Source organism: Neopsephotus bourkii, unplaced genomic scaffold (assembly GCF_033783945.1).
Source record: "Neopsephotus bourkii isolate Nb327-2 ecotype Australia unplaced genomic scaffold, CSIRO-AGI_Nbou_v1 NB_53, whole genome shotgun sequence".
Lineage (NCBI taxonomy): Eukaryota > Metazoa > Chordata > Aves > Psittaciformes > Psittacidae > Neopsephotus > Neopsephotus bourkii.
Genome location: NW_026900570.1, coordinates 11,321,901 through 11,344,268, shown reverse-complemented (window position 1 = coordinate 11,344,268; position 22,368 = coordinate 11,321,901). Strand labels below are relative to the sequence as shown.

General features: G+C 39.1%; 2 protein-coding genes across 9 annotated transcripts in view; one reads left to right on the top strand and one right to left on the bottom strand.

The window, feature by feature from the left end:
- Positions 1-311: 311 nt before the first annotated feature.
- On the bottom strand, positions 312-4,737 carry LOC133211042 (microtubule nucleation factor SSNA1-like). 4 transcript variants are annotated; one of them, XM_061351051.1, is made up of 3 exons: positions 4,426-4,601; positions 3,256-3,702; positions 312-2,137 (listed from the first exon to the last, which is right to left on the bottom strand). In XM_061351051.1, exons 1-2 carry the CDS (start codon positions 4,481-4,483, stop codon positions 3,299-3,301), a joined length of 462 nt encoding a protein of 153 aa, XP_061207035.1. In that variant the 5' UTR covers positions 4,484-4,601; the 3' UTR covers positions 312-2,137; positions 3,256-3,298. The 4 variants fall into 4 exon arrangements, with proteins under 4 accessions (XP_061207035.1, XP_061207045.1, XP_061207062.1 ...); XM_061351061.1 differs by lacking the exon at positions 312-2,137 and adding an exon at positions 4,608-4,715 and having other exon boundaries at positions 3,016-3,702; positions 4,426-4,490; XM_061351078.1 differs by lacking the exons at positions 312-2,137; positions 4,426-4,601 and adding an exon at positions 3,940-4,069 and having other exon boundaries at positions 3,019-3,702.
- Positions 4,738-4,806: 69 nt separating this feature from the next.
- The window catches only part of WAC (WW domain containing adaptor with coiled-coil), a 59,287-nt gene continuing 41,725 nt past the window's right edge, over positions 4,807-22,368 (top strand). The window contains exons 1-3 of one of the 5 annotated variants that reach the window (XM_061350985.1): positions 4,807-4,912; positions 5,733-5,769; positions 7,215-7,410. In XM_061350985.1, the coding sequence (XP_061206969.1) occupies positions 4,896-4,912; positions 5,733-5,769; positions 7,215-7,410 (250 nt within the window). In that variant the 5' untranslated portion in view covers positions 4,807-4,895. Of the gene's footprint in view, positions 4,913-4,985; positions 5,592-5,732; positions 5,770-6,051; positions 6,126-7,214; positions 7,411-12,128; positions 12,351-22,368 lie in introns of those variants that run through there. The other 4 variants (XM_061350993.1, XM_061350976.1, XM_061351002.1 and 1 more) reach the window with 4 other exon arrangements.

Here is a 22,368-nt window from a genome sequence, read left to right as displayed (position 1 = left end):
ACACCCCCTAATGCTCGTCTTCCCAAACCAGGACACCACATCCATACTTCTCTTTAGTCTCCACCCCAGAAATTAGATCCCACCCTAGTCCACTCACCTCCATTCCTGTTAAGGTGATTACCAGAAACTGCATGCGGGAGGTACCCAAAGGGAACTGAAGGGTAACTGCCTCTGCAGAGACAGTTACAGATAGTGAGCAACTGCTTATACATGGGATTTCACCTTGTGGTTTGTATAATCACCTCTATACAGAAAATTACTTCAACATACCACCCATAAGCAGTTTCTTTGGTAATCACCGAATTCTATCATACATAACAAACTTAGTTTATTTGGCAGGGGTCAACACTTGGATGTTTTGAAAAATCTGTTGACCACCAGAGTTGTACATGCTAGGTACATACATATTAACAAGTATTGCTATAAAAGCTAGTAATGACCATCTCTCCTCCAGTTATGTGTTGTTATTTGGAAACAAGGTGAAGGAATCACTATACAAATTCAGGAAATTGAATCCAGTGCTCTAGATACATTTCACTAGAGCTTTCAATCAAGCACAGGTCAGAGTTTCTCAAGAACTGTCTCCTCACATACCAGACAAGCTACAAGACACCCAGCACAGCACTTTAGATCAGCCACTACAGTTAGGTAACCTGAACTTCTGTCATTAAGGCTCCTAGAGTTCAAGCACCCAAATAAATTTATTGATCTAACATAGAATGCCATATAAAATCAATATAAAAAAATAAGTCAGGAGTAAGTATGATACTTTATCATACGACTTATTTCAGGCAAACTTTCCTTTGCAGGCTAGCCCTACGGAGCTGCTGTAATCTGTAAATTATCATTTCTGTTCTAACAATATTGTGTACTAATTTAGTTTGCATGTGTTCTATTCTAAACAAACTGAAGCTGCTTAAGAAAAGCTATTTATGACAAGACTTAGACTACCTGAAAAAGGTTTACCACCTCAATAAAAAGACACAGGAAGTTCATTCAGGTTAATACAAAACATAATGATAAGAACTATTTTTGAGTAACAACTCTGCAGGTGCACTTAGCGCACAATGGCTGCCACACTTGGGAGTTCTACAAATAGGCCAACCCCAGATACACGATATTTCTGCTCTCCACTTATGAACCTCAATTTAAACAGAAATTTTACAAATTAGCATCACTAAATGGAATTCTAACAGCTTTCCAACTTTTTCTTTGAAAGTTGGAAGGCCCTGGTGTGTGTAAAGCTAACAGTTACATTTTTGTCCCTTAGTTTCGTAACATAAAAAAAAACCCAAAACAGCCTATCTCCAGTACTTCAGTTTTAACACTGTACCAGCTACACTTAGATGTAATAATGGTCACAAAGTAGATTTCCTTAAAAACTTACAAGGCTTCTCTTAAAGCTCTACTTTTAACAGCCTAAGTCAACAAGAAGCGGCATTTTCCATAATCTACAAATATTCTAAGGCAAACAAACCTGTAATTATTGTCTGAGATTAATAAGACATTAACTGTGCTGTTCTGTATAAATGAGTCTTCTAAATGAGCTTCCTACATCTTTTTTCCACATAGACAATTTCAAGTTCCCTTCCAGATAATAAGAAGCAGCAGTTTATATATACGTGATTCTTTAAAAACAAAACAAAAAAAAAAAATCCTTGCTCTTTAGTTAATGCCTTTTCCTGAGTCTTCCTTTTTTGATGCAAATTAGTTACTACTATGAGGCTAAGAGATGAGTATGTCAAGAAACATCCAGTCCAATAAATCACTTCTTTGCTACTAAAAAATATCAACATTTTTGTGTTTCATTTCAATATAGACAAGGTAGTCCTGAATACTGTAGTGCTACAACAAGAGCAGAACCTCTGAGATTATTTATCACCTCAGCATTACTCAAGGAAAGCCAGCAGAAATACCATACAAGTAAATTGCCGATTAGCTCATTCACACTAATCCCTGATGTAGCGTGCAACTGGAAGAACACAAAATTTGCTCCATACTGTTGGTGAAAAGCTATTACTGAAACTATTCGTATCTACATACCCCTTGTACTTGCACCTGAGAGACACAGTTATCAAGGAAGGAGGTTAACTGTGCTTCTTTCAATTTAGTTCCTTCGTATAGAATGAAGATTTGACTGCAAGATACAGTTTAAAAACAAAGTTACTGCTATAACACATGAACGAGCAGGACAAAATACGCATGTATGTACACACATACAAACACAGAGAGGTTTAGTTAACAACTAGAAATAGAAAACAGGATTATACTGAAATTTCTGCCATGCTGTTGCTCCTCCCTTATCTCTAAACTAGGTTCTATTTTAACCTCATCTGTAAGAGTGTCTGACAGCTACAAACTATTTCTAATATAACTTCATTTTTATTTCTCGCCATTCCAGGTTATTCACTATTCTCCACAATCATAGTACATTTGACAGATCAGTATACAGCTAAAGGCCATTAAAAATCAGGTTTCCGTAAGTTCTACTATTTGTTCTTAGCAAAGATTATCTTCTTGGCGTTGTTTTATCTCTTAGTATTTTGATTGAACCCCAGCATTTTCTTCAGGACTTACAGACACTATTTAAAGACAGTCACCTTTTCTTTATCCATAAGTAGCTTAGTTAATTTGAGTTTACATGGTGTGGCTGCCTGCATTGCTGTCCCCTGCATGACAGAGGCATGCACTTGCAGCAAACCCTGTCTTTCATTACAGTGTGCCTCCTTTCTAAAGGCTTTTGAACACAACTTCAGAAGATGCAGGAACCATATACAGTCTTAACCTTGCATTAATCATGTTTTCTCACCTTACCCTTCCATTAATCCAGGTAATTAAGAGATGATTGTACACAGAACTTATCTTTATACATGCATCAGACCAAACTCCAAACCCCTAGAGGAAGGTACCTGATATACTTGCATCCACCAGTTTTCAATCAAATGGGAATTCACTGGCAGCCATCCAAAAATGACCAATTAAAAAAAAAAAGGTATTTTTCCTTTTTCTTCAGAACAGCCTCAAAACTGACGTATCAAAATCAACAGTATCACATCTGCCTCAACTACCTATTTGCAATAACGCTTTGTAGTGTTTAAATAATTGGTCTTTTTTAACAGCAAAAGGGCAACTTTATTTTCATCTATTTTCTAATGCATTTAAAAACAGTAACAAAACATACAGAAAGGCTGGAAGAAAAATCCCTCTCTGCTTATATTGTTGATGTAAAGTTCTGTGGCTAAGCACATTTCTCACCTAGTAGAATTTTAGCACTGTGGAGTCCAAACTTTTGACTGTTTCATGTTACATTGGTTTTCAGTTCCGGTGTATGCTTTAAGCTTCCCACCTCTTTCTTCAGGACATTGAGTAAAGTTCTAGAACTATCCAAAATCTTCATGTAAGCAGCTTCAGTTTCAGCAAGAATTGCATCAAGCTCATTCCGTGAAGCTACCTTTTGGGCCAGGTTTTCACATACACACTCCAGTTGTTCACTCAGGATCTGGATTTCATGCTGGAGTTTATTTTTTTCCTCTTCCGCTTGCTGGATTTGTTTGTTCAGTTCTTCTTTTTGCATACACAGGTCTTCAATGCATTTCACTAGCTCATTATTGTAACCCTGAAGAACAGCTCCCTGCTGAGTCATCCTCCCAAAAGTCTTCCACTGCTCACTGAAGTCCCCGCTCTGCAACAGCCTTCTGCACTCTAAAAAGCCAAACCAAAAATCACACAACAAAAAACAAGGAAGAAAAATTCTGTAAGACAGTTACCATGAATGGAGATTAACATGCCACATATCTCTTTTCCAGGAAGGGGACCGAACCAAACGGGGCATCTACACCTTTACCGAAAGCTGGTCTCTCCTATGATACCTTAACGGCAATATCAACTACTTCTGTAATGTTTTGTCATACCTTAATACCATTCTGAACAGAATGATACCTCAGACTTCAAGGATTTGATCACAGATAACTAAACGCGCCTTTCCCCAAAGACGCCTCAGCAGTCACCGCCACCATCCCCATGGCCTCTGATGAAGGGGATCTTCCTCGCACACTGACAGCCAGACACCGCTTCCCTCAAAACAGCGCGGGGCCACCCGCACCACACCGATCTGCCGCCGGTGCCTTCTCACGAGCGCTGAAACGGCAGTTTCCCGCGCCCCGAGGCGCGCACGAGCTGCCTGCTCACCGGAGGCGGCCGTCAGCGCCCCTCACCCACCATTCCCTCGCTCCCTCCCGCGCCCGAACCGCTCTACCGCCGGCGTCTCACTCCCTCAGTGGGCTGCGGCAGCCCAACGTTTCCGCAAGGGCCGGGAAGGGGCCCCGCCACCACGGATCTGGAGAAGACGGCGCCAGCGCTGAAGAGGCCTGGCGGCTGGGCCTGATCCGCCCGGCCACCGCCCTAGGGACATTTTAATAACCTCACCGCTGAGCGCTTCCTTGCAGAAGACGAGCAGTACACAAAATGGTTCCTGCCTATACATCAAGTGCCTGGGCGGAAAGGGAGGAGGGAGTAGGTAAGAGAAGACGTTCCCGTTCTTATCTCGCACCCGGGCGCCGCTCCCCCCGCCTCGTTGCTTCTCTCGCAATTCCCCCTATCGCCCCCACCTGCCTGGCGTTCCCGCCCTGCTGGCTCCCACCGAGAGAGCTGGCTGCCCCAGCGTAGCCCTCCTCCCTCTTGGCCCGCCCGTGCGGGAAAGCGACGGGCGGCGACGCACGGCCCTGCAGCGCGACCCCGGGCTCCTTCAGCCAATCAGCCCGGCGCGCCCGGCCAACGGCTGCTCCGACCGGCAGTGCCTCGGAGGCGCGGGGTGAGGGGTCACGGAAATACCCGAGCGTTTCCGAACAGAGCGCCACCCTGACGGGAGCGTGAAAACATCCCTACGGAAATAACCGATGTTTTCCGAAGACAGGTAGTGTTCGGCAGAGAACGACTAGGCGGGCCGCCCGGGGGGGGGGGGAGGAGGAGGAGGAGGGAGGGAGGGAGGGAGGGAGGAGAGTTACGGAACGAGCCGATGTTTGCCGAACGGAGAGATTGAAGGGCGTTGGGCTCGGCGGAGGTAGCCGATGTTTTCCGAAGGCAGAGTCGCCCGAGAGCAAAGGGGACAGAGGGGACGGAGCGTGTCGGAAAGAGCCGAAAAGAGCCGACGTTAACCGAGCGCGGCGTCGCCCGAGTTTCCCGGATGTAGTTGGAGGAGCAGCGGCGGCGGTAGCGGCGGGCGCAGCGGGGGGAGGAGGCAGCCGCGGCGGCAGCAGCACCGGTGGTGGAGACGACGGCGGCGGTGGAGTCCGTGCTCCTGGAGTGTCTCAGCGCGCGCGGGGCCGAGTTGCTGGCGTCTCCCCTCTCGCTGTGCGCGGAGGAGATGGGCCCGTGAGCGCTGCTCCCAGCCGAGCTGCCTGAGCCGCCCCCTCCCTCCCTTCCCCCTTCCCTGCCCCCGGTCGGCGGCGAGGCGGAGCGCTGCGTCCCCCTCCTCCCCCCTCGGCGCCTGTGGCCCGGCCGCGGCCGTCCCTTCCTGGTCCCCTCACACTCACACACACAGGCCGGGCATTGATGGTAATGTATGCGAGGAAACAGCAGAGACTCAGTGATGGGTAAATCCCTTCCTCCTCCTTCTCTGGCCCCTGGCCCCGCGGGGTCTCCCCCCTCTCCTCCGCCATGTTTGGGCCCCCTTTCCCGGTGGCCGGTAACGGTTGTTCGCTAACGTCTCTCTCTTTCTCTCGCTTTCTCTTTAGCTGTCACGACCGCAGGGGGGACTCGCAGCCCTACCAGGTACCTCAAGCGCCGGCCGCTAGGCCCAGGAGGAGGAGCAGGGGAGGAGAAGTGGGGGGGAGCTACTCCAGCGGAGGCTTAGGCCGCCGCTGCAGGCCGCGGTGCCACAGACACCTCGGTCCCGTCCCTCGATGCCGTTTCGAGCCCGGGGGGGGAGCAAAGGCGGGGGGCGGAGGCAGCAGCGAGCGGAGGGAACGGGGCTCCGGCGCCCTTCCGAAGCCTGCGGCGCCGGGGCGAGGAGGAGAGGCCTAGTGCGACCGGTGTAGAGCTTGGGCCTAGGAGTAGGGGAGGGTACGATACGAGGGGCGGGAGAGCGAGCCGGGGTCACTTGCAGTGGAGTGGAGATCCAGGGGGAGGTGAGTGTTTTCCTTTCAAAAACAAAAGGCATCTTGTTCTTCCCCCGCCCCCCTCCCCAAGTCCTTTTTTCTCCCCAAAACTGCTGCTGTGCCTTGTAACCTGAGCAGGGCATGGTTTTAGATCCTGAATAACTGGGGTTGCTAGTAAGGCTTAATTTCTGTAAGTTGCCAGCTGCTAGGTATGTTCAGAATCCGTCTAATCCTTAAGTTACTGACAATAACCTCAGTTCCTGTGAGATGACTACTGTATTTCTCTGCTGTGTCTACAGAAAAAAATCCGGCAGATCTCAGGGTGTGAATGTGAGGAATGCCATATACTGTGATATTGCTTTCCTCAGGGCACAGAATTGAATGCTTTATTACATTTTGCTTTATTACTGCTACTGTGAAGTGTAATCTGACAGTCCAAGGCAGCTGTCTGTGACGGTTTGTGCAGATGTAAACACTTGCCTCTCAGAAACACACACTGCAAAAATCAAGCTAGTTAAAGTGAGGCAGAATGTGTAATTTTGGTAAATACTTCAAAATGAATTGTCACTTCACATGTTGTCTGCCCCCAGAATTCTATTATTTTTTTTTTCTGTTACATCTGCTACAGGGTTGCTAGGACTGAAGAAAATGTCACTGAAGTTCATGGTAGTAGTTAAACCGGGTGGCCTTGACTACAGTATGGAGAACATACTCAAAATTTTCACTGATGCAGTGCAGCTTTCTATTTGTATTCTTGATAGCAAGTAGAGACTTGTGCTTCTCCCAAAATTGCAAAAGTGCTGTGGCCCATGTACTCTGAAAGTCTGTAGTCCAAAAGTGAAAAGATGAGAAGTGATTTTTTTCTTAATGGCAAGTGTTTATGTAGGATGTAATAGTGGGGAAAAAATGGTTCGAGTTCTAATTACAGAACTTGTTGCTTTAATGGAAGTAATTAAAATTGCTAAAAAACTAATGCTGATTTTTTTTAAATAGAAAATGAAAGTTAAGTAACTTTAAACAGGGTTTTGGAAAGATCTAAAATTTAGAAATGACATTTTAACATCAGCTTTGTAACTTCTAATCTAATGTAAATGCCTGTTCTCTTGTGATCTGTTACAGGCTCTTAAGTACTCATCCAAGAGTCACCCCAGTGGTGGTGATCATCGTCATGACAAGATGCGAGACACCACGGACCCTTCACCACCAAATAAAATGTTGCGGCGCTCTGATAGCCCTGAAAACAAATATGGTGACAACACAGGGCACAGTAAAGCAAAAAGCATGCATACTCACAGAGTTAGAGAGAGAGATGGTGGTGAGTTATCTTTAATAAACTTTTATTTAACCAATTACTGATTTCTCATAAATAATAAAATTTAGCCATTATCACTTAGATGATGAGAGTGTTACGCGGTATGTGCCTTGTAACATGCTTGGAAGGCTGCAGTGCAACCAAAGTTCAAGTTTTATTGGAAATATTTAGGCATTGTAATACCTATTTTTTTTATTTTTACAGATATAATAGTTTCACTTATAACCACAAAGACTAAATAAACTTTTCTCTAATTTTATTTTTTTTTAATGATATGTCTGAATTTAGGTTTACTGCAGCATTTAATAACTTGAATTAGTATTCTGTATTTTTCATTAACAATAAATATTGGCTGGTTTAGAGCCTTTTTTGGGAACTGTATTGTGGTGCTATACTGTGTAGTTACATGCTTTATAGACTAACCCTCATAAGAAATGACAAATAGTTTCTTCATATTTAGCTGTTTTGTAGAACTTGGCAATTAGAAGATGGTAATCAAAGGTAGCACTTACTAGAGCCTTTCTTGACAGGAGTGTTTGCAGTCAAGGCAGCCTCTTTTGTTTTTACAGGTATAGACAGTAGTAATACCATCAGTGTTTTTTAGTTGATGTTATTTTTTATCTCCACTTCCTAGAGAAAGGAAAGTGTGGGGTTTTACATTTAATAAAAAGTGGTAACAGTTGCAGTTAGAAAATTCCAGTTACTGACTGAATTAGGAAGCATGTTTGTTATTTTGTAAGTACTCTACTTGGTTTTCATATTGAATTTTAAAATTAAGTGTGCAAAGGGAGCACTTAAAAGCTTTAAATCAGTGCTTCTTTGTTCTATATAAAGTTAACAGCTTTAATCTACAGATACATTTATGGCTGCACATTTTTTTTACTTTTATAATAGCTAAAATATCTGTAAGTATCTTTTAGGAAATACTAGTTCCAAACTGCAAATGTGTTTATGGGATTGAAGTGGTCTTACAATTCCTGTTTGTTTTTCCTTCTTTGGATTAATACAGAGGTTCTGTAGGCCACTGATAATGTCATATAATTGTGTAGGTGGACTATAAAAACATGCATCTTTTATTGATACACTGATTTTCATTATATGTAGTGATAGGACAAGGGGTGATGGCTTTAAACTGACAGAGGGTAAATTGAGATTAGATAGAAGAAAGAAGTTTTTTACTCCTAAGGGGCTGTGACCCTGGAACAAGTTGCCCAATGAAGCTGTGGGTGCGCCATCCCTGGAAGTGTTCAGGGCCAGATTGGATCTGGTCTAGTGGACAGTGTCCCTGCCCATGGCAAGGGGGGTTGGAAGTAGATAATATTACAGGTTCCTTTCAACCCAAACCTTGCTATGATGTCTGATCATACTTGAAAGTATAGTAATCTTAGAATTAAATGTGTGTGCAAGGCTAGTAGGCTGCTATTCTGTACTACTTTTCAGGACACAGAGGTATCCTCTCTTATTTCCTGTTCGTAAGTCCAAAGATACTTGTCCTATATACTCTCGCAATTCTGCTTAGTTTTGCTACAGTCAGTATTTTTTTTCTGCTTCAATGGAGCTACGTTTAGTGGAGTTATAATGAAAACATCTGGCGAATGAGGCTCTACATGGGGAGAGTATTTGCTTATTTGTGTACTGGAATAGTTTTTAAGATAGGAAAGACATTCTGAAGTTCTCACTGAGCCCAGCTGGATGTAGTAGTTGGGGAATGACCTGAAGCATGGGTATGTACAATTACAACAAAGGAACATGAATTATGTAATTTGTAAGTGAAAGAAACACTGTGCCACTGTACTTTCTTCCTCAGACTGTTAACACAGTGGAAAATTTAATTTATTCTGATCCAGAAGTGGTTCTTTGCGCATCATATGCTAATAGACTGGGAGAAGGAAACAGTCTTCAACAGTCTGAGGAAGATTACTGATTTTTGAAAGGTGAACATTTGCACTTTTTAATGGAAATAAGTGATTTTGTGTGTGTGGTGTTGCTAAGGTTGGTTTGGTCCCCAGTTTCAGCTTTTAAAACATATATTCAAAGCAACTAAACTTCATCAAGTCCTGTGTATTTTATGTAGTAAACCAAAGCTAAGCAGCCATGAGCAGAAGGATACCTGCTTTGTCTTTGATTTACTGAATCCTTTTGGCAATTGAGGGTTGGTATTAGAATATAGGAGAAGTGTGGAGTTTTGTGGACATTTGCTTATTGCTGATATGCAAAAGAGACATCATAATATACCATGTTCTCTGTCTACTGACTTACACTAAAGTACTGTTATTGATACAGTGTTCTCTTGGTTTTGCAACTACAGGCATACAGTGGAAAAAAAGAAAAAAAAAATGCCATTGTTTTTCACTGTAGTCCTAATACGACCGAAGAGTTATTAATTGGCGCTGATACTACCATAATTTTCTGGCTTGTTTTCTTTTTACACTCTTCTGAGAGATAAAAAAGGGCTAGCATCTGGGTTTGGTTGTTTTGGTTTTTTTTGTAATTGTTGTGCATTTCATTAGTTTAAAATCAGCAGTGCTTGATTTGGAACTACTGCAAAGATGCTAGTGCTGTCCTGTGATCTAGCTAGACCTAACAATTCAAACGTCATTGAAAAATCTCCAGTATTTATTTGACCAAACTCCATTAAAGTCCCAAATGAGCAATCTCTTTTTCTCTCATCCCTTAGAAAACAAAACTGGACAAAAATCTGGAGTATTACTACTGAACACAAAGCTGAATTAACCTAATCTCTCCTTTTCAAGTCAATGTTTAAAAAGTCTCCTCTGTATATTGCTTAGTGATTTATTTTTTTTTCTCTGAAGTGAAACAGGAAGATTACTGGTGTAGCATGCTGATACTTGGGACTCCTTTAGTCATGACTGGCTCACTTTTTTGTGGTAAAGATGACTGGCTAAATGTAATTTAAAGATATAAGTGTACATCTATAAAATGTAAGCTATAATTACATTGATTGAAAATTAGTAACTCAAAAAATTGTAGAACCTTCCCCTCTGAATACTCTTGGTGCCTGTATAAAGGTATTTGTTGTTGCAGCTTATTTTTTGTAATACTCATGGGAGGATCTTTTGTGTTTGTAGAACTGTAGTCCATGGTAAGAAATTCAGTTAAGGTTTTAAAACATGTGTTATGGCTAAGCCCTCCATAGTGATGCAGTGCAAACAAAGCATTTTTCAAAGTTGCTTACTGCATGGTTTCTGTGGAAAGAGACTACGTACAGAGACAGTTACTTCTCTGGAGAGAGACTTCCAAGTTTACCTTGGACTAAACACAGAAGAGTACTTGCAAGTTTTTGTCACATCCCTGGTTTCCAAAGAGTACCATATCAAAAAACTGCAGTAAATTTGTTCTTGCTTTCAGGTCCTTGTGCATGAGGATGTTGTGTCTGTATTCAAGTGTTTAAAACATAATGAACAGCTAACCCCCCTCAGTGCATCTTGTATTTATAGGTCAGCTGCTATAGGCAAGTGTGCAGTTTGAAGAGATTAGGGGGTTTTATGGTACCAACTCAAGTGTGAAGTTCCTTAACAGTAACAAGTAGGGACTTAATGTTAGCATTGTGTATAGGGAATAGACCTATGAAGGGCCTTGGTAGATGTGGAGAACTGTTTCCATTAAAGAAAAAAAGGAAGAATAAAGGTTTGAGAGCTCTCATGCTAGAGGATGGGCAGACTGAGCACATAGATGGTCCTTGTAGGTCTCTTTACATGCATAAAAGAGGAGATACTGGCATACAGGAGTAAAACCAAAGAGGCCAGATAAGTAGGGTACTTTTGGGAATGCTGGAAGTGAAATACATAGATTATTTAGGAGTAAAAATTGCAAGATGCAACTCTTGGTAAAAAAGGGAAAACGCTATTTCTACTTGAATGTATGGAGCAGAATAACTAAGATAGTAGAACTTTGTGCAAAACTAACCAGTTAAGCCAGGTGTACTCATTTTTTCTTACTGTGAAGAAAATACAGAGCGTTTTGCTATGTTTATGCTTAAGAGACTTTGAAAAGGTGTTTGCTTCATGCCATAATCTCACTGAATTGTTTAAAATAACAAATGGAGAACATAAATTTACATACCTTGAAATCTTTTGCTGGGTTGTGTGCTATGTAGGCTACTTTAATGAAATTTGATTGTAACTTGTGATACTTAAATTTCAAAATATAACTAACTTTTGCGAATGTTTCTTTTGCCCTTTTTTTTTTTTTTAATTGGCAATTAAAAATACTGTCAGTGGCCACTGTTATGGACTGTATTGCAGTTCTAAGGTTAAAAATCCTACTTCTGTTAGAGACTGAATGGAATATTTTAAATCATGAGCTCGTAGTTTTATTGGAGTAGCTGTGGGAGCTTCTGTCATGTGTCATGAAGTGTTGGCTTGCTTTGTTTCCAGTGGTTCTTGAGGGAGTTCAGAGTCCTCCTAGGAAAGGACAACAAACACCTGGAAACAGAATGCCAGCTTTTCTTTCCTGTCTCACTGATCCTGACAGTAGAGGACAAGAGGCTAACTGATAATTAAATTAGCATCATTATTAACCAGTGGTCAGAAATAAATGGGGTGTTAGGGAAAGTACAAGAGAGTGGAAGCTGCCTGTGCACCAGGAGTTGGAAAGAGGAAATTTCAGAGTAGATGGAAAGAGGGAAGTCTGAGAGTAATGAGGCATAGCAAAGCATTGAGGAAGAAAGGTTGAGGATGATACTGAAATAGATTTTACGTATTGAGTTAACTGCTGTTGATGTAAAAGTAATTATTCATTACTGTGAAAACAGTTTCCTCACTGTAACTATATGGTCAAAGCTGGGATGAGAGAAGTCTGTGATCACAGGTGATAGTAGGCTGTCCATGAAACATGCTTTGAACACCATCCCCTCAGCACTGAAGTGTAAAAGAGATGATTGACTGTTCCTTGAATGTTGGCTGTGGATTGTTGTGAACAAGGTGGGATTTAGTTGTGATTTAGTTTTGTTTTGGTGGGGTTTGTTTTGGTGGGATTTTTTTGTTTTGTCCAAGATAAACACAATTGCTTCCATTAGCATTCATGTTTTGGAAGCTTTTTTCTGGATTTAAATCCCTAGTAGTTTTGGGGTTTAGTATGTAAAATACAGATCTGTAAATAGGTCCTCTGGAGGTTTCCCATTAAGGCTGATTTGTTCAAGTATTTTAAAAACTCAAAAGCTTAGCTTTTGGATTTTAAGTATAGTATGTTCAAGTCAGTCTAATAGCTAGACCTGGTAAACATTTTTATGTAAGCTTATTTTATGATTTTTAAGTGGGAAAATAATGCCGATATATAAAAGATCTGTTAAATTTGCTTGTCTTTGGCACATAAGCAAGTCATAAGGGAATGATTTTTACTTAGTGTCACGCTTTCTTAACGTATGCTTCTAGCCTCTGAAATGGAATATACAGCCTATTAAATTTGTACTTTTGGGTTGCTTTTCTGAAGCAAAAAGCAGCAATGAAATATATTTTCTTCAGATGAGCTGCCTGCTCCTAGGCCATAGTAAAGGTGGCAGTTTGTAAATTACATAGCTTTTTTTACTGTGATTATTCTCTAATGGTCCCTAATTAAAGGTACTTCCTTAATACTGTCTGGGACATGGCTGCTTTTTAAGAAAAGAAACACAGTTCATTAACAGTTTACATTTGGTTTCCTTGCCGTATCTACCTATCCTATATGAAGTATTGTGTAAGCCAAATACTGTTAAAACTATGCAGGACTGGTAAAAGAAAGCTCTGTGTCTGTTTTGGCTGAGAGGTGACACTGATAACTTCGCTGTTTAAAATAGTAATTTAATGGCACCCAAATTCCAGTGTTAACTACATTTGTTTATGAAGTCAGGTTTTTATGCAAATGCCTAGACACTTCCAGGCAAAAACCTCTCAATTACAGAGAAAAAATTGTACTGGCAGTGAAAGTCTGTTGTCAACACTGATGCTTCTAGGCTTATCCTTTGTCAGTAGTTTGTTGTAGTGTAAAAATGAATCCTTTCTGGACTTAAATATAATGCTTGACAAGAGAGCAGCATTTCGTTAGACTGAGTAAGATTGTTGTCCTCTTAATGTTTTCTCTTGGATTTTGAAGGGATCACCAAACTTTGTTGTACTTGACTTCAGGTGTTCCCTGCTGTAACTTCAGTGTTAGAAGATTGTTTCCTTTCTTGAAGGCCTTTAACAGACTTCCCATCTTTTAACAATAAAACTACCCTGGAAAACGCATATAAGTTCATTAGCTGTTCCTTCATTTCAGTAATATTTTGCTAATAGTAAAAGACTGCTGTTTAGTTGTGGGCTTCTTTTGATTGCTTTACACATTTTGTGCAGTTTTCGGTGGTTTTTTTTTTTTTTTTATTATTAAAATAGTGTGTGGTTTTCCATGGGAAAGCACTAGCCTAATCATGCAGTGTGTTGATGTCTAGATTTTGACATGAATATCCCTTCAGTACATTTGCCTACTAAAAAAAATACTAACTGGAGCAATTATGGTTTACCAGATTTTATCCCTATTCTGAAGTGACAGCTTTCTGCCTGCAGTTGTATGCACAGGGATTAATCTTAGAAATACATGCTAAAACTTTTATTTATTGAAATTTTTGTTGGAAGTGTTGCTTTGTGAAACAGTCTTTTGAATTTTATTCATCTGGCACAAGTGGAAAGTCTATGGTAATGAATATATAGAGTACAAAATTGCATCATTTTCTGGAGAAAGCTTCTGAATTAGATTGCTGAGTCTGTAATTTTTAAACACTTTCTAAATTATTCAGACATCTCTTGAATCTGATATTCACCTGTTTTCCTGCTGCAGAAGGTTTTTCTCAGACCTTCAACAGCAAAAAACAAAAGAAACCCAAAACAAAACCAGATGGTAAAATAGGCTGGAATTCTCCTACACACGGTTTCAAATCCTTCCTTTTACCTCTTGGCAGTATCTAATTTTTCTGCCAACTTTCAAGCTTGTGAAGCGGGATGTGTGTTTTAAGCCATAGATTGTACTTGCCTACTGATCAGAAGTAGAATCCTGAAGCAGTACTCAAGAATAATGCCCGCTTGGAGAGTCTGCCCTCCAAGTTACTGGAAGGGGAGGTACATTTTTTGAGCAGTTGACTGACAAGAGACTCCATTATTCACTGTTTTTATCAGATGGGGTAAGAGATGTCTGGTAAGCTTTTGTGGCCTTGACTTATGTTTCTGTGCATGCAGCATGCAGTTGTTTGAAATGAATGGAAAACAAGAGGCCTAAGGACCTTTGTTGGTTAGGCCCCACACTACTTTGGGATGATAATTCTGTTCTTTAGTGTGACTATTGTAATGAGAAGAGTTGCAAAGGAGCAGTCTGTCAATGTCAAATAATTTTTTTCTGCCACAGTTTTAAAATATAACTTACTTTGTTTCTACAGCAGAGGTATGATGAAAATGTTAATATCCTGCTTTTGTCATCACTCAAAAAAAAAATCCCCAACCAATAAAACCAGAGAGACGTAACGCACTATTATAGAGCTTCGTGACATGGGCAAGGATGTCAGAAATAAGAACAGTTAGTTTCTAGAGCTAAATTACCAGTGTCTGAGGGGCAGCAGAAATACTCAGGAGATCTTTTTTCTGTCTGAACTTTTGCCATTCATTTTCTGATAGACTAACTTCTATGACCTGCTCTTTTGGATAGACATGAAATAGGTGATTCTTAGCCACTGAATAAAGTATTTTGAGATCTTTTAACCGAGACAACATTGTTTACACGGTATGTTCTATAGATCAAAAACTGGTAATGGATAAGTCCCCAAAGTATAACCCTTGTGATCATCAAATGAGCTGAATGTGTGTAGGTTTGCTCTTGGACCTAAGTACTAATATTTTTTGTCTCCAAGGAAGAAATTGTAGGATCATTCATATACTATGAGTAATGTGAGACTGAATGGCAAATAATAACAACTGTTCACTAGTAGAGAGCTAGCCAAGTTATGCAGAAGTGAAAATGCTAATTCATCTACAGGGCATGTGAAAGTAGTCCACTGTGTAAAAAGTTCCAGAAAGAGTGCAAGACTTTACTTTTACTGAAAGTAGATACTGTGCAAAGCAGTGGCTCTTAAAACAAGCATGAAATTCATACATAATTAAAAGCATAAATATTGAGAGCACTGTTAGCCAGAAAGGATATATGATCAGGGAATATCAAATAGGACTGGAGTGATTACCTCCTAGTGCTAATATGTCAGCTACTGTAGTAGAGTCTCTGTCTTGATTCTCACAGTTTGTAAAGTTGCAAGAGCTCAACTTCTCAAAGTTCAGAGAAGATGCAAGAAAATGACTTCAGCTGAAATTTGTGCATTAAGAAAGATTTGAAGAGCTCTTGGTATAGTTACAGAGAAAACAGCAGGGGTTTATTTGATTAATAATTACAGGAAAAACAAGTGGCATACTTATAAGTTCTTGAATGTAGCAAAGGTGCAAAATCCAGGTATCTTAATCTGAATATTCAGATAATAGAAATTTGGCACTGTTTTAGATTGTTGTTAAGAATCAGAGTGACTTATTGTGATGATTTTTGGAGGGGTGGAAGTTTTGAAACTGGATGACTAAAGACAATTTTCTAAGGTTTGTTTCATGCAGAAAGGTGAACTTGCTGATCAGAGGTCCACTGATAGATAAAACAGTAATATTAATATTTCTAGTTTAAATAGTGTAGATTGGTAGACTTCAGGCTGAAAGGTGTTAAAATTAACTTTGTTAGTAGTACTCCTGTGATAAACCCCTGTGAGTGTGTTTCATACTGGGTTGTAGGATTTTCAGTCGCTGAGAGCATGTTGATTTGACCGCTGTTGTAGGATCAGGTGGCACTACGATTTATTGGCAATAGAATTCAGTATTCACAGGTGCCTGCTGCACTGGTGCAATTCTAAGTCTTGTTTGTTTTATCAGTGCTTACTTTTATTTTCAGGAGTAGCTAGCTATCTTAAACTCTTTTTAGGATTGAATACAATCTAGGTGATCTGATCTCTGACATTTCTCACCATCTAATCTGTTCAAAATTTTTCTCAAGTTCAGTACAACTTATACCAGACTTAGAATGTAGAGTGTATTCAAAGATGATTGCACGCTTCCACTTTAATGCAGGCTTTTGATGTTTTCCATTGGTCTATAGGTTTACCAGATTGGATTGTAGTTTGTTGACCACAGCTTCATCTAGGTAAATGGTATCTGTCTTGAGTATCCTGGAATTGCTTTGCTGCTTTAGATTTCCAGAACTTGCATATGACAGAATGTAAATGTCTTAAATGTCTTGTTTTTTTTTTGCCAGAAGAACTTGTTACAGAAAGGTTGACATGCTTGTTTTAGACTGGTTAATAAGGCCTTTCTCTTCCCTGCTCCCCTTTCCCCCACATCCCAGCATACATTTGATTTCAAAGTTAAATTTGTGAATATGAAAGTTGGAGAGTAACTGATAGCTTATGTAGATAAGTATTTCTTTTTGTGATAGAGAAGTGCTGTACTCCTTGAACTTGTTGTCTGTGGATCATACTTATACAGGATAATGTGAATTTAGAGAATGATGAAACTATAGACCTTGGGGTTTTTCTCCCATTAAAGCATGGGATTACATTTAAAAGCTGAATTAAGTTTATCAAATTCTGTTATTTCTGTTTCCACATCTTTTCTTCTTTTTTACTACAGTTAAGGTTTTAGCTTAAGTGTACTAAGATTTAAAACATTTAGAATCTTCTGAATTCTGATAAAGACGTTTTCACTCAAAAAAAAAATTATTGTGTCTTGCAGAACTTGTTGAAAAGTCATGCCATAGGCATAAAGAACTTGCAACATGTATAAAATAAAGCTTTCCTTTAAATAGTCAACAGTTTTTGACAGGACTGCTTTCAAAAAGACAGTAAAGCCAAGCTACACAATGAATTAACCAAATGAAACTGTAATCAGCTTTTTTTTTTTTTTTTCCCTTACCTCCATATGAAGTCTGCTGACCTATCTGGATATTTTTCATGTAAATTGTTATGACCATTGAGGAAGCAGAGAGGCTAATCAGACATAGGGCGAGGGCTTGACAGTGGTATCCAGTTTCTTGCTATCCATGTTTCTGATTCCTTGTCCTTGGCTTTAACTTTGGCTATGAATGTAAGAAGCAGATCTGGGCTTGTAGACCAAGATGGCTACAGGATGAGATAAGAAGCGGGATAAACTAGGTTACTTCTGCTTATATAAAGATTAAACTAGTTTAATTTAAATCGTAAATAAGCCAATATTGAATGGAAATATGTCAGATCCTTTTTGCAGGAATTCTAACACTTTTAATAATAATAACAAAACCAGTAATGATAATAGTAAAGCCTGATCATGGCTGATCTAGTACAGTTTCTTAGTATGGAGAAATTATAAAGGAATTTAAAATAAATTTGTAAAATTGCATTTTGCTATTTTTAGTATGTTTGTGATATGTTTTTAAAAATGCAGGAAAAGCTGTATGTTATGAAGACACATTATTTCATGTGTTTATATATTTGGTTAGAAAATGTTAGCTGCAAGTGTTTAATTAGTTCATACCTTCTCTGTTTTTAGGAGGCAGTGATTGAAGGCATATGATTTTGTGGCTCAGGAAATTCGTACTATCAAGTTAGTGCAGGTTGGCAGTTGTGCTAGTGTTTATTGTTTTTTGGGTACAGTTTATTTGCTAACATAAAATTCCTTCTTACCATTTTCTGACTTCTAGAGAGTTGACAGAACTACTCAAAGGGTAAACGAAAATGGCTCATCTGTGCCTCCTCATGGGCAGGTGATTAAAACTCCACATGCAGCTGTGTTTCTGTGGGATGGAGTAGAGCTTGGAGGCATGCCTCCTTTGACATGTTTATAGAGCTCAGCTACTGGAATGGATGTTCCCTCCTATTGGGTCCTGAAAGGGGAATGATGTTGAATTGCTTTGATAAATTAAGAGGGAGAAAATAAATGTGTCCTGCTTATATGTATTTTTTAATCCCAAATACCATGCATGTTGGTTTTGCTACCGCTTGCTTTTTTGCATTGGAGAGTGTATTTCAAAACTGGCACTGTCATTACTCTGTACAGTTTTGTTTGAGAAGCTGCCTACCAGAGAAAAGCTTGTGAAAAGATAAACTGTGAAAATGCACATTAATTTCTGCAGAAAAAAAAAATGCAGTCAGCTAATACTTAAAAATATTTGCTAAAATGCACTTTTTATGTAAAAACTTGATTAATTTCTGACCTAGTGGAGTGGGAGCTTCAGGTTTACTCTAACTTTTCATAAGGACTTGAGATTTCAGTGATTTTAGTTTTGAGAGCAGTGTTCTTTAATCTTTCTGCTTGTTCTGAGAAATCTGAAGGACAGCCTCTTTGTTAAAAGAAAACATAATTTGAAAAAATGAAATGACCATTTTACTATTAGACTTCATTAGATTCAAACTAGGTTGTTGTATTAAATTGCTAGTATTGACACTTGCTCATGGAAAAGATCTCAACGTAGTTAAACTTTTCAAAAACCCCTCCTGTCCCCTGTTCAGACCTGTTACATCTGTTGCTGTAAGAATTTCAGTATCCCTCTAAGATTAATTTTCTTAAGCTTTTTTTTAAGAGAAACATTCTATATTTCACCATATTATCATAGATATCTGCTATATTTAGGCATGTCAGGCTTTCTGAAAATATTTTTAAGAAGGAATACTTACAGCTCCACCCCAGTTACAGAGATTATTTCCTCTCCCTTCGTTTCGTAGATTTCTTAAATATCATGCTGGTTTACATCCTCCAAAGCAACAGTCTTCCTAAGTGTTTTACTAGGTAGATTTGTTTCTGACCCTGTTAGAGTAACAGAGTTATAAATTATTCATAACTGTCAGTAGCAAAAATGAGGAAAGGAAATTATGCTGATCTCATCTATTATGTTTCAAACATACCTGTTCACTCCCAAGTGTGGGGGGGAAAAAAGAATATTTCTTTATTAAGGCATATATAAATAATGTACTTCTGTGCATAAACTCTTCTGTACAAAGTAGATAGTGTGCTTTACCTATTTTTTTCCTGTTGTGTTTATTTCACGTAATTAAGTTCTGGATGATAGTGTGCTCAGGCCAGGTGTCCCCCCTGACTAACATCAGTGGGAGTTCAGATCTCTTCTAGTTTGAGCAGTTTGCTCATTTAGACAGCTGCCACTGACAGGTGAACAAAGACTTAATTTTCAAAACCACTCATTTCTTTTGAAAGAACACTATTTCTACTTGATTTAGTAGAAGAAATAATGTGATCTTCCTGAAATGAGACATTTGGGCAACCAGACAAATCTGCAATAGATTTTCAGTTTGTAAACATAACTTTAGATTTTGTGGAGAGCCATAATTTACTCTAGTAAGGAAACTCCAGGAAAGACCAGTTGAATTTTAAGAATATTTTAAAAAATTACTTAATGGGGAGAGGGAAGAATTGTCACCTACTGTGCTGTATATACTTGAAAATTTTGTTGTGCAGTATCTTTACTAAGCCAGGCTAAGCATCCAGCCTGAAACTAAGGCTGTGAATGTCATATTAAAACCACAACACTATATATATATTAATCCATATGTCAGTCTTTACTGGCTGCACCCCCTCATGCTCTAACCCCAAGCCAGTGTTTGATTTTTATAATGAACTGTGTTGCATAAATGGCTTTCACTGCTTTTTTTCAGAATGCTATTAGCATCTCATATTTTAAAAAATGATTCCCAGTTGAGTAAATAAGCATAAAATTAAAATCCTTACATTTGTTGCATCTCTGTGCTGTAATAAATATGTGTCATAGTATGTCCTGAACTGAAAGAGTAGTTTGTCAAAGCCTAATCATTTCACAAGCTATCATGTAAAAGTTTATTGAGCAATTGCTGCTTCTAATAATAAATATTTTCAATTTAGCTTGCTCATTTGTGATGAGTTACTAAAAATTTCATGGTCATTGTTACAGTCTTAGAAGAGAAGCAAAGTTCTCTTCAACTTGCAAATATTAGTAGCATTTAAGCAGTGGTCTTGTATTGAAGTGGAGTTTGGTTCTTGTTAGATATGGTTATTAAGTAACTGGAGAATGAATAACAGTTTCTTGTGCTAGTTTACAAAATAAAACTAGAATTGAACATGCTTAGTAGTCAAATTTGATGTATCTTGAGATATTAGTTTTCAGTAAATATTTTTAAGATACATTTAAGAAATTAGATACAGTGTCTTTTTTGTTCTTGCCTGTTTTTTTAATATAGTTAGGTATTGATTCTGCTACAGCCTTATTATTAAGGATGTAAGTGTATTAATCATGTCTGTGACTAACCTTATACAGCTTTACTGTAGTGTCTGGTAATAGAGACTCCTTTTTTAATCAGTTTACAACACAATGTACTTGTAGAGTTGTTTATTCTGAGTGATAATTGAAATGAAGGAAACTTCTAGGATTGGATTACGGTTGCAAGCGTTTGTCACTGCATAGCCCTACCTATGTTCAGAAGAAGCTGCATCTTCATCTTCCTTAATTTAAACTGGAACTTAATTTGTAAGTAATACTGTATTCACAGAATCCTCATCTGAAAGTTCTTTGTCCCCAGGAAACTACCCCTAAAACATGAAAATCGAGAGTTACTGAACAACATGCCTTTGTTCTTGTTTAATCTTATTTTTTGCTCAGAGGATTTTGTGAGGGAGATTAAGTTGTCATACCTTGCTTAATTGGTTGAAGCTGCTGAGTGGGAGTACTAATTTGGTGCTGTTTGTACATAGAAAAAGAAGTAGTAGTCTGAGCTGTGTTCTGGCCACTTTGTTTCCTCCTTTGTAAGCAGAAATTGTTTTGCATGACCTCTAACTTTTACAGACTTTGTCAGTGATGACCAGTTTCTGGTCTATCACTCTTTTATAGTATTACTGTGCTACTTGTAATCTTAAAACATTGGAATACCTCCTTTTTGGAAAATGTCTGCACTCAAGCAGTTTCTGTCTTATCTCACTGATGTGTATGTTGTTAAACATCAGTGTGTCTTCCAGTGTATTAGGTTTATGTTCTTTAGGAAGCTCCTTGAATGAAAAGTAAAACTGTCACACCTTCCCCGGCTAAGGTAAAGGGGTTTGCTTATTCAGTTTTAGTAACCTGTAAGCCTCACTTTCAGAAAGCATTTGAGCATGTGCCTAATGGTAATAATTTTAGAATAACATTGCTTAGAAGTGTCTTGAGTTCTCTAGTTTTTCTTGGATTTTGAGAGGAAAAAACTTCGTAAAATTGAAACCATCTACTGATATTTAATGTATATCAGTGATGGTAGAAATAGTGATTCAGGAGATCTGACAAATGAAATGTTTTGGGGTTTTGTTTGGTTGTTTGTTGTTTTGTTTTTGCCACGTGCACTGAATATAGTTTTACACAGTTTTCTATTAAAGCAAACAGTTTCTCTCTTTATCTGACATAACCTGAAATCCTGTTCACACCTTTCTTGCTGTATTTATGTAGTGGAGTTATGTTTTGAGGAGGTATTGGACCAATCTGAGGCCTGAAACAGTGGCAGACAGTCTTTTGCTTAGTCTGAGTTTATCTGGATTGTAGAGTATTGTTGCCTGAGGTCAGATAGTGCAGATGCTGTTAGACTTCTTTTGCCAAACTTCAGTCTTCTAGTACTGTATGTTCATGGGGGAGCTGTTTATTTGGTTTCATGGTGTATTGCTGGGGAGGATTTGGAAGGGAGGAAATTTCATCTATTCTATTGCCCATATGCTGTGCTGATCTATGCTGGAATTAAAACATCACTAGTTTGTAATAAAGGTTATTAGTTTGGCTGTCACTTTAACACTTCTTGTCTGTCATAATTAAAAGGTTATGCTGTTTTAAATATGTTAATGTTTTCTGAGCTAGAGTTGAGAATGAAAGCATACTTTGGCTTGTTTGTCAGCTACCTGTAGTTTCTTTTTAGAGGAGTGTCCCATTCAGTACAAATGTGAC

Bases quoted from the DNA above. Each gene is read 5' to 3' on its own strand.
- LOC133211042 (XM_061351061.1), bottom strand. From the start codon at position 4,483: ATGTATAGGCAGGAACCATTTTGTGTACTGCTCGTCTTCTGCAAGGAA. The intron at 3,703-4,425 runs GTGAGGTTATTA...TTGGCTTTTTAG, and splicing joins CTGCAAGGAAGCGCTCAGCG to AGTGCAGAAGGCTGTTGCAG.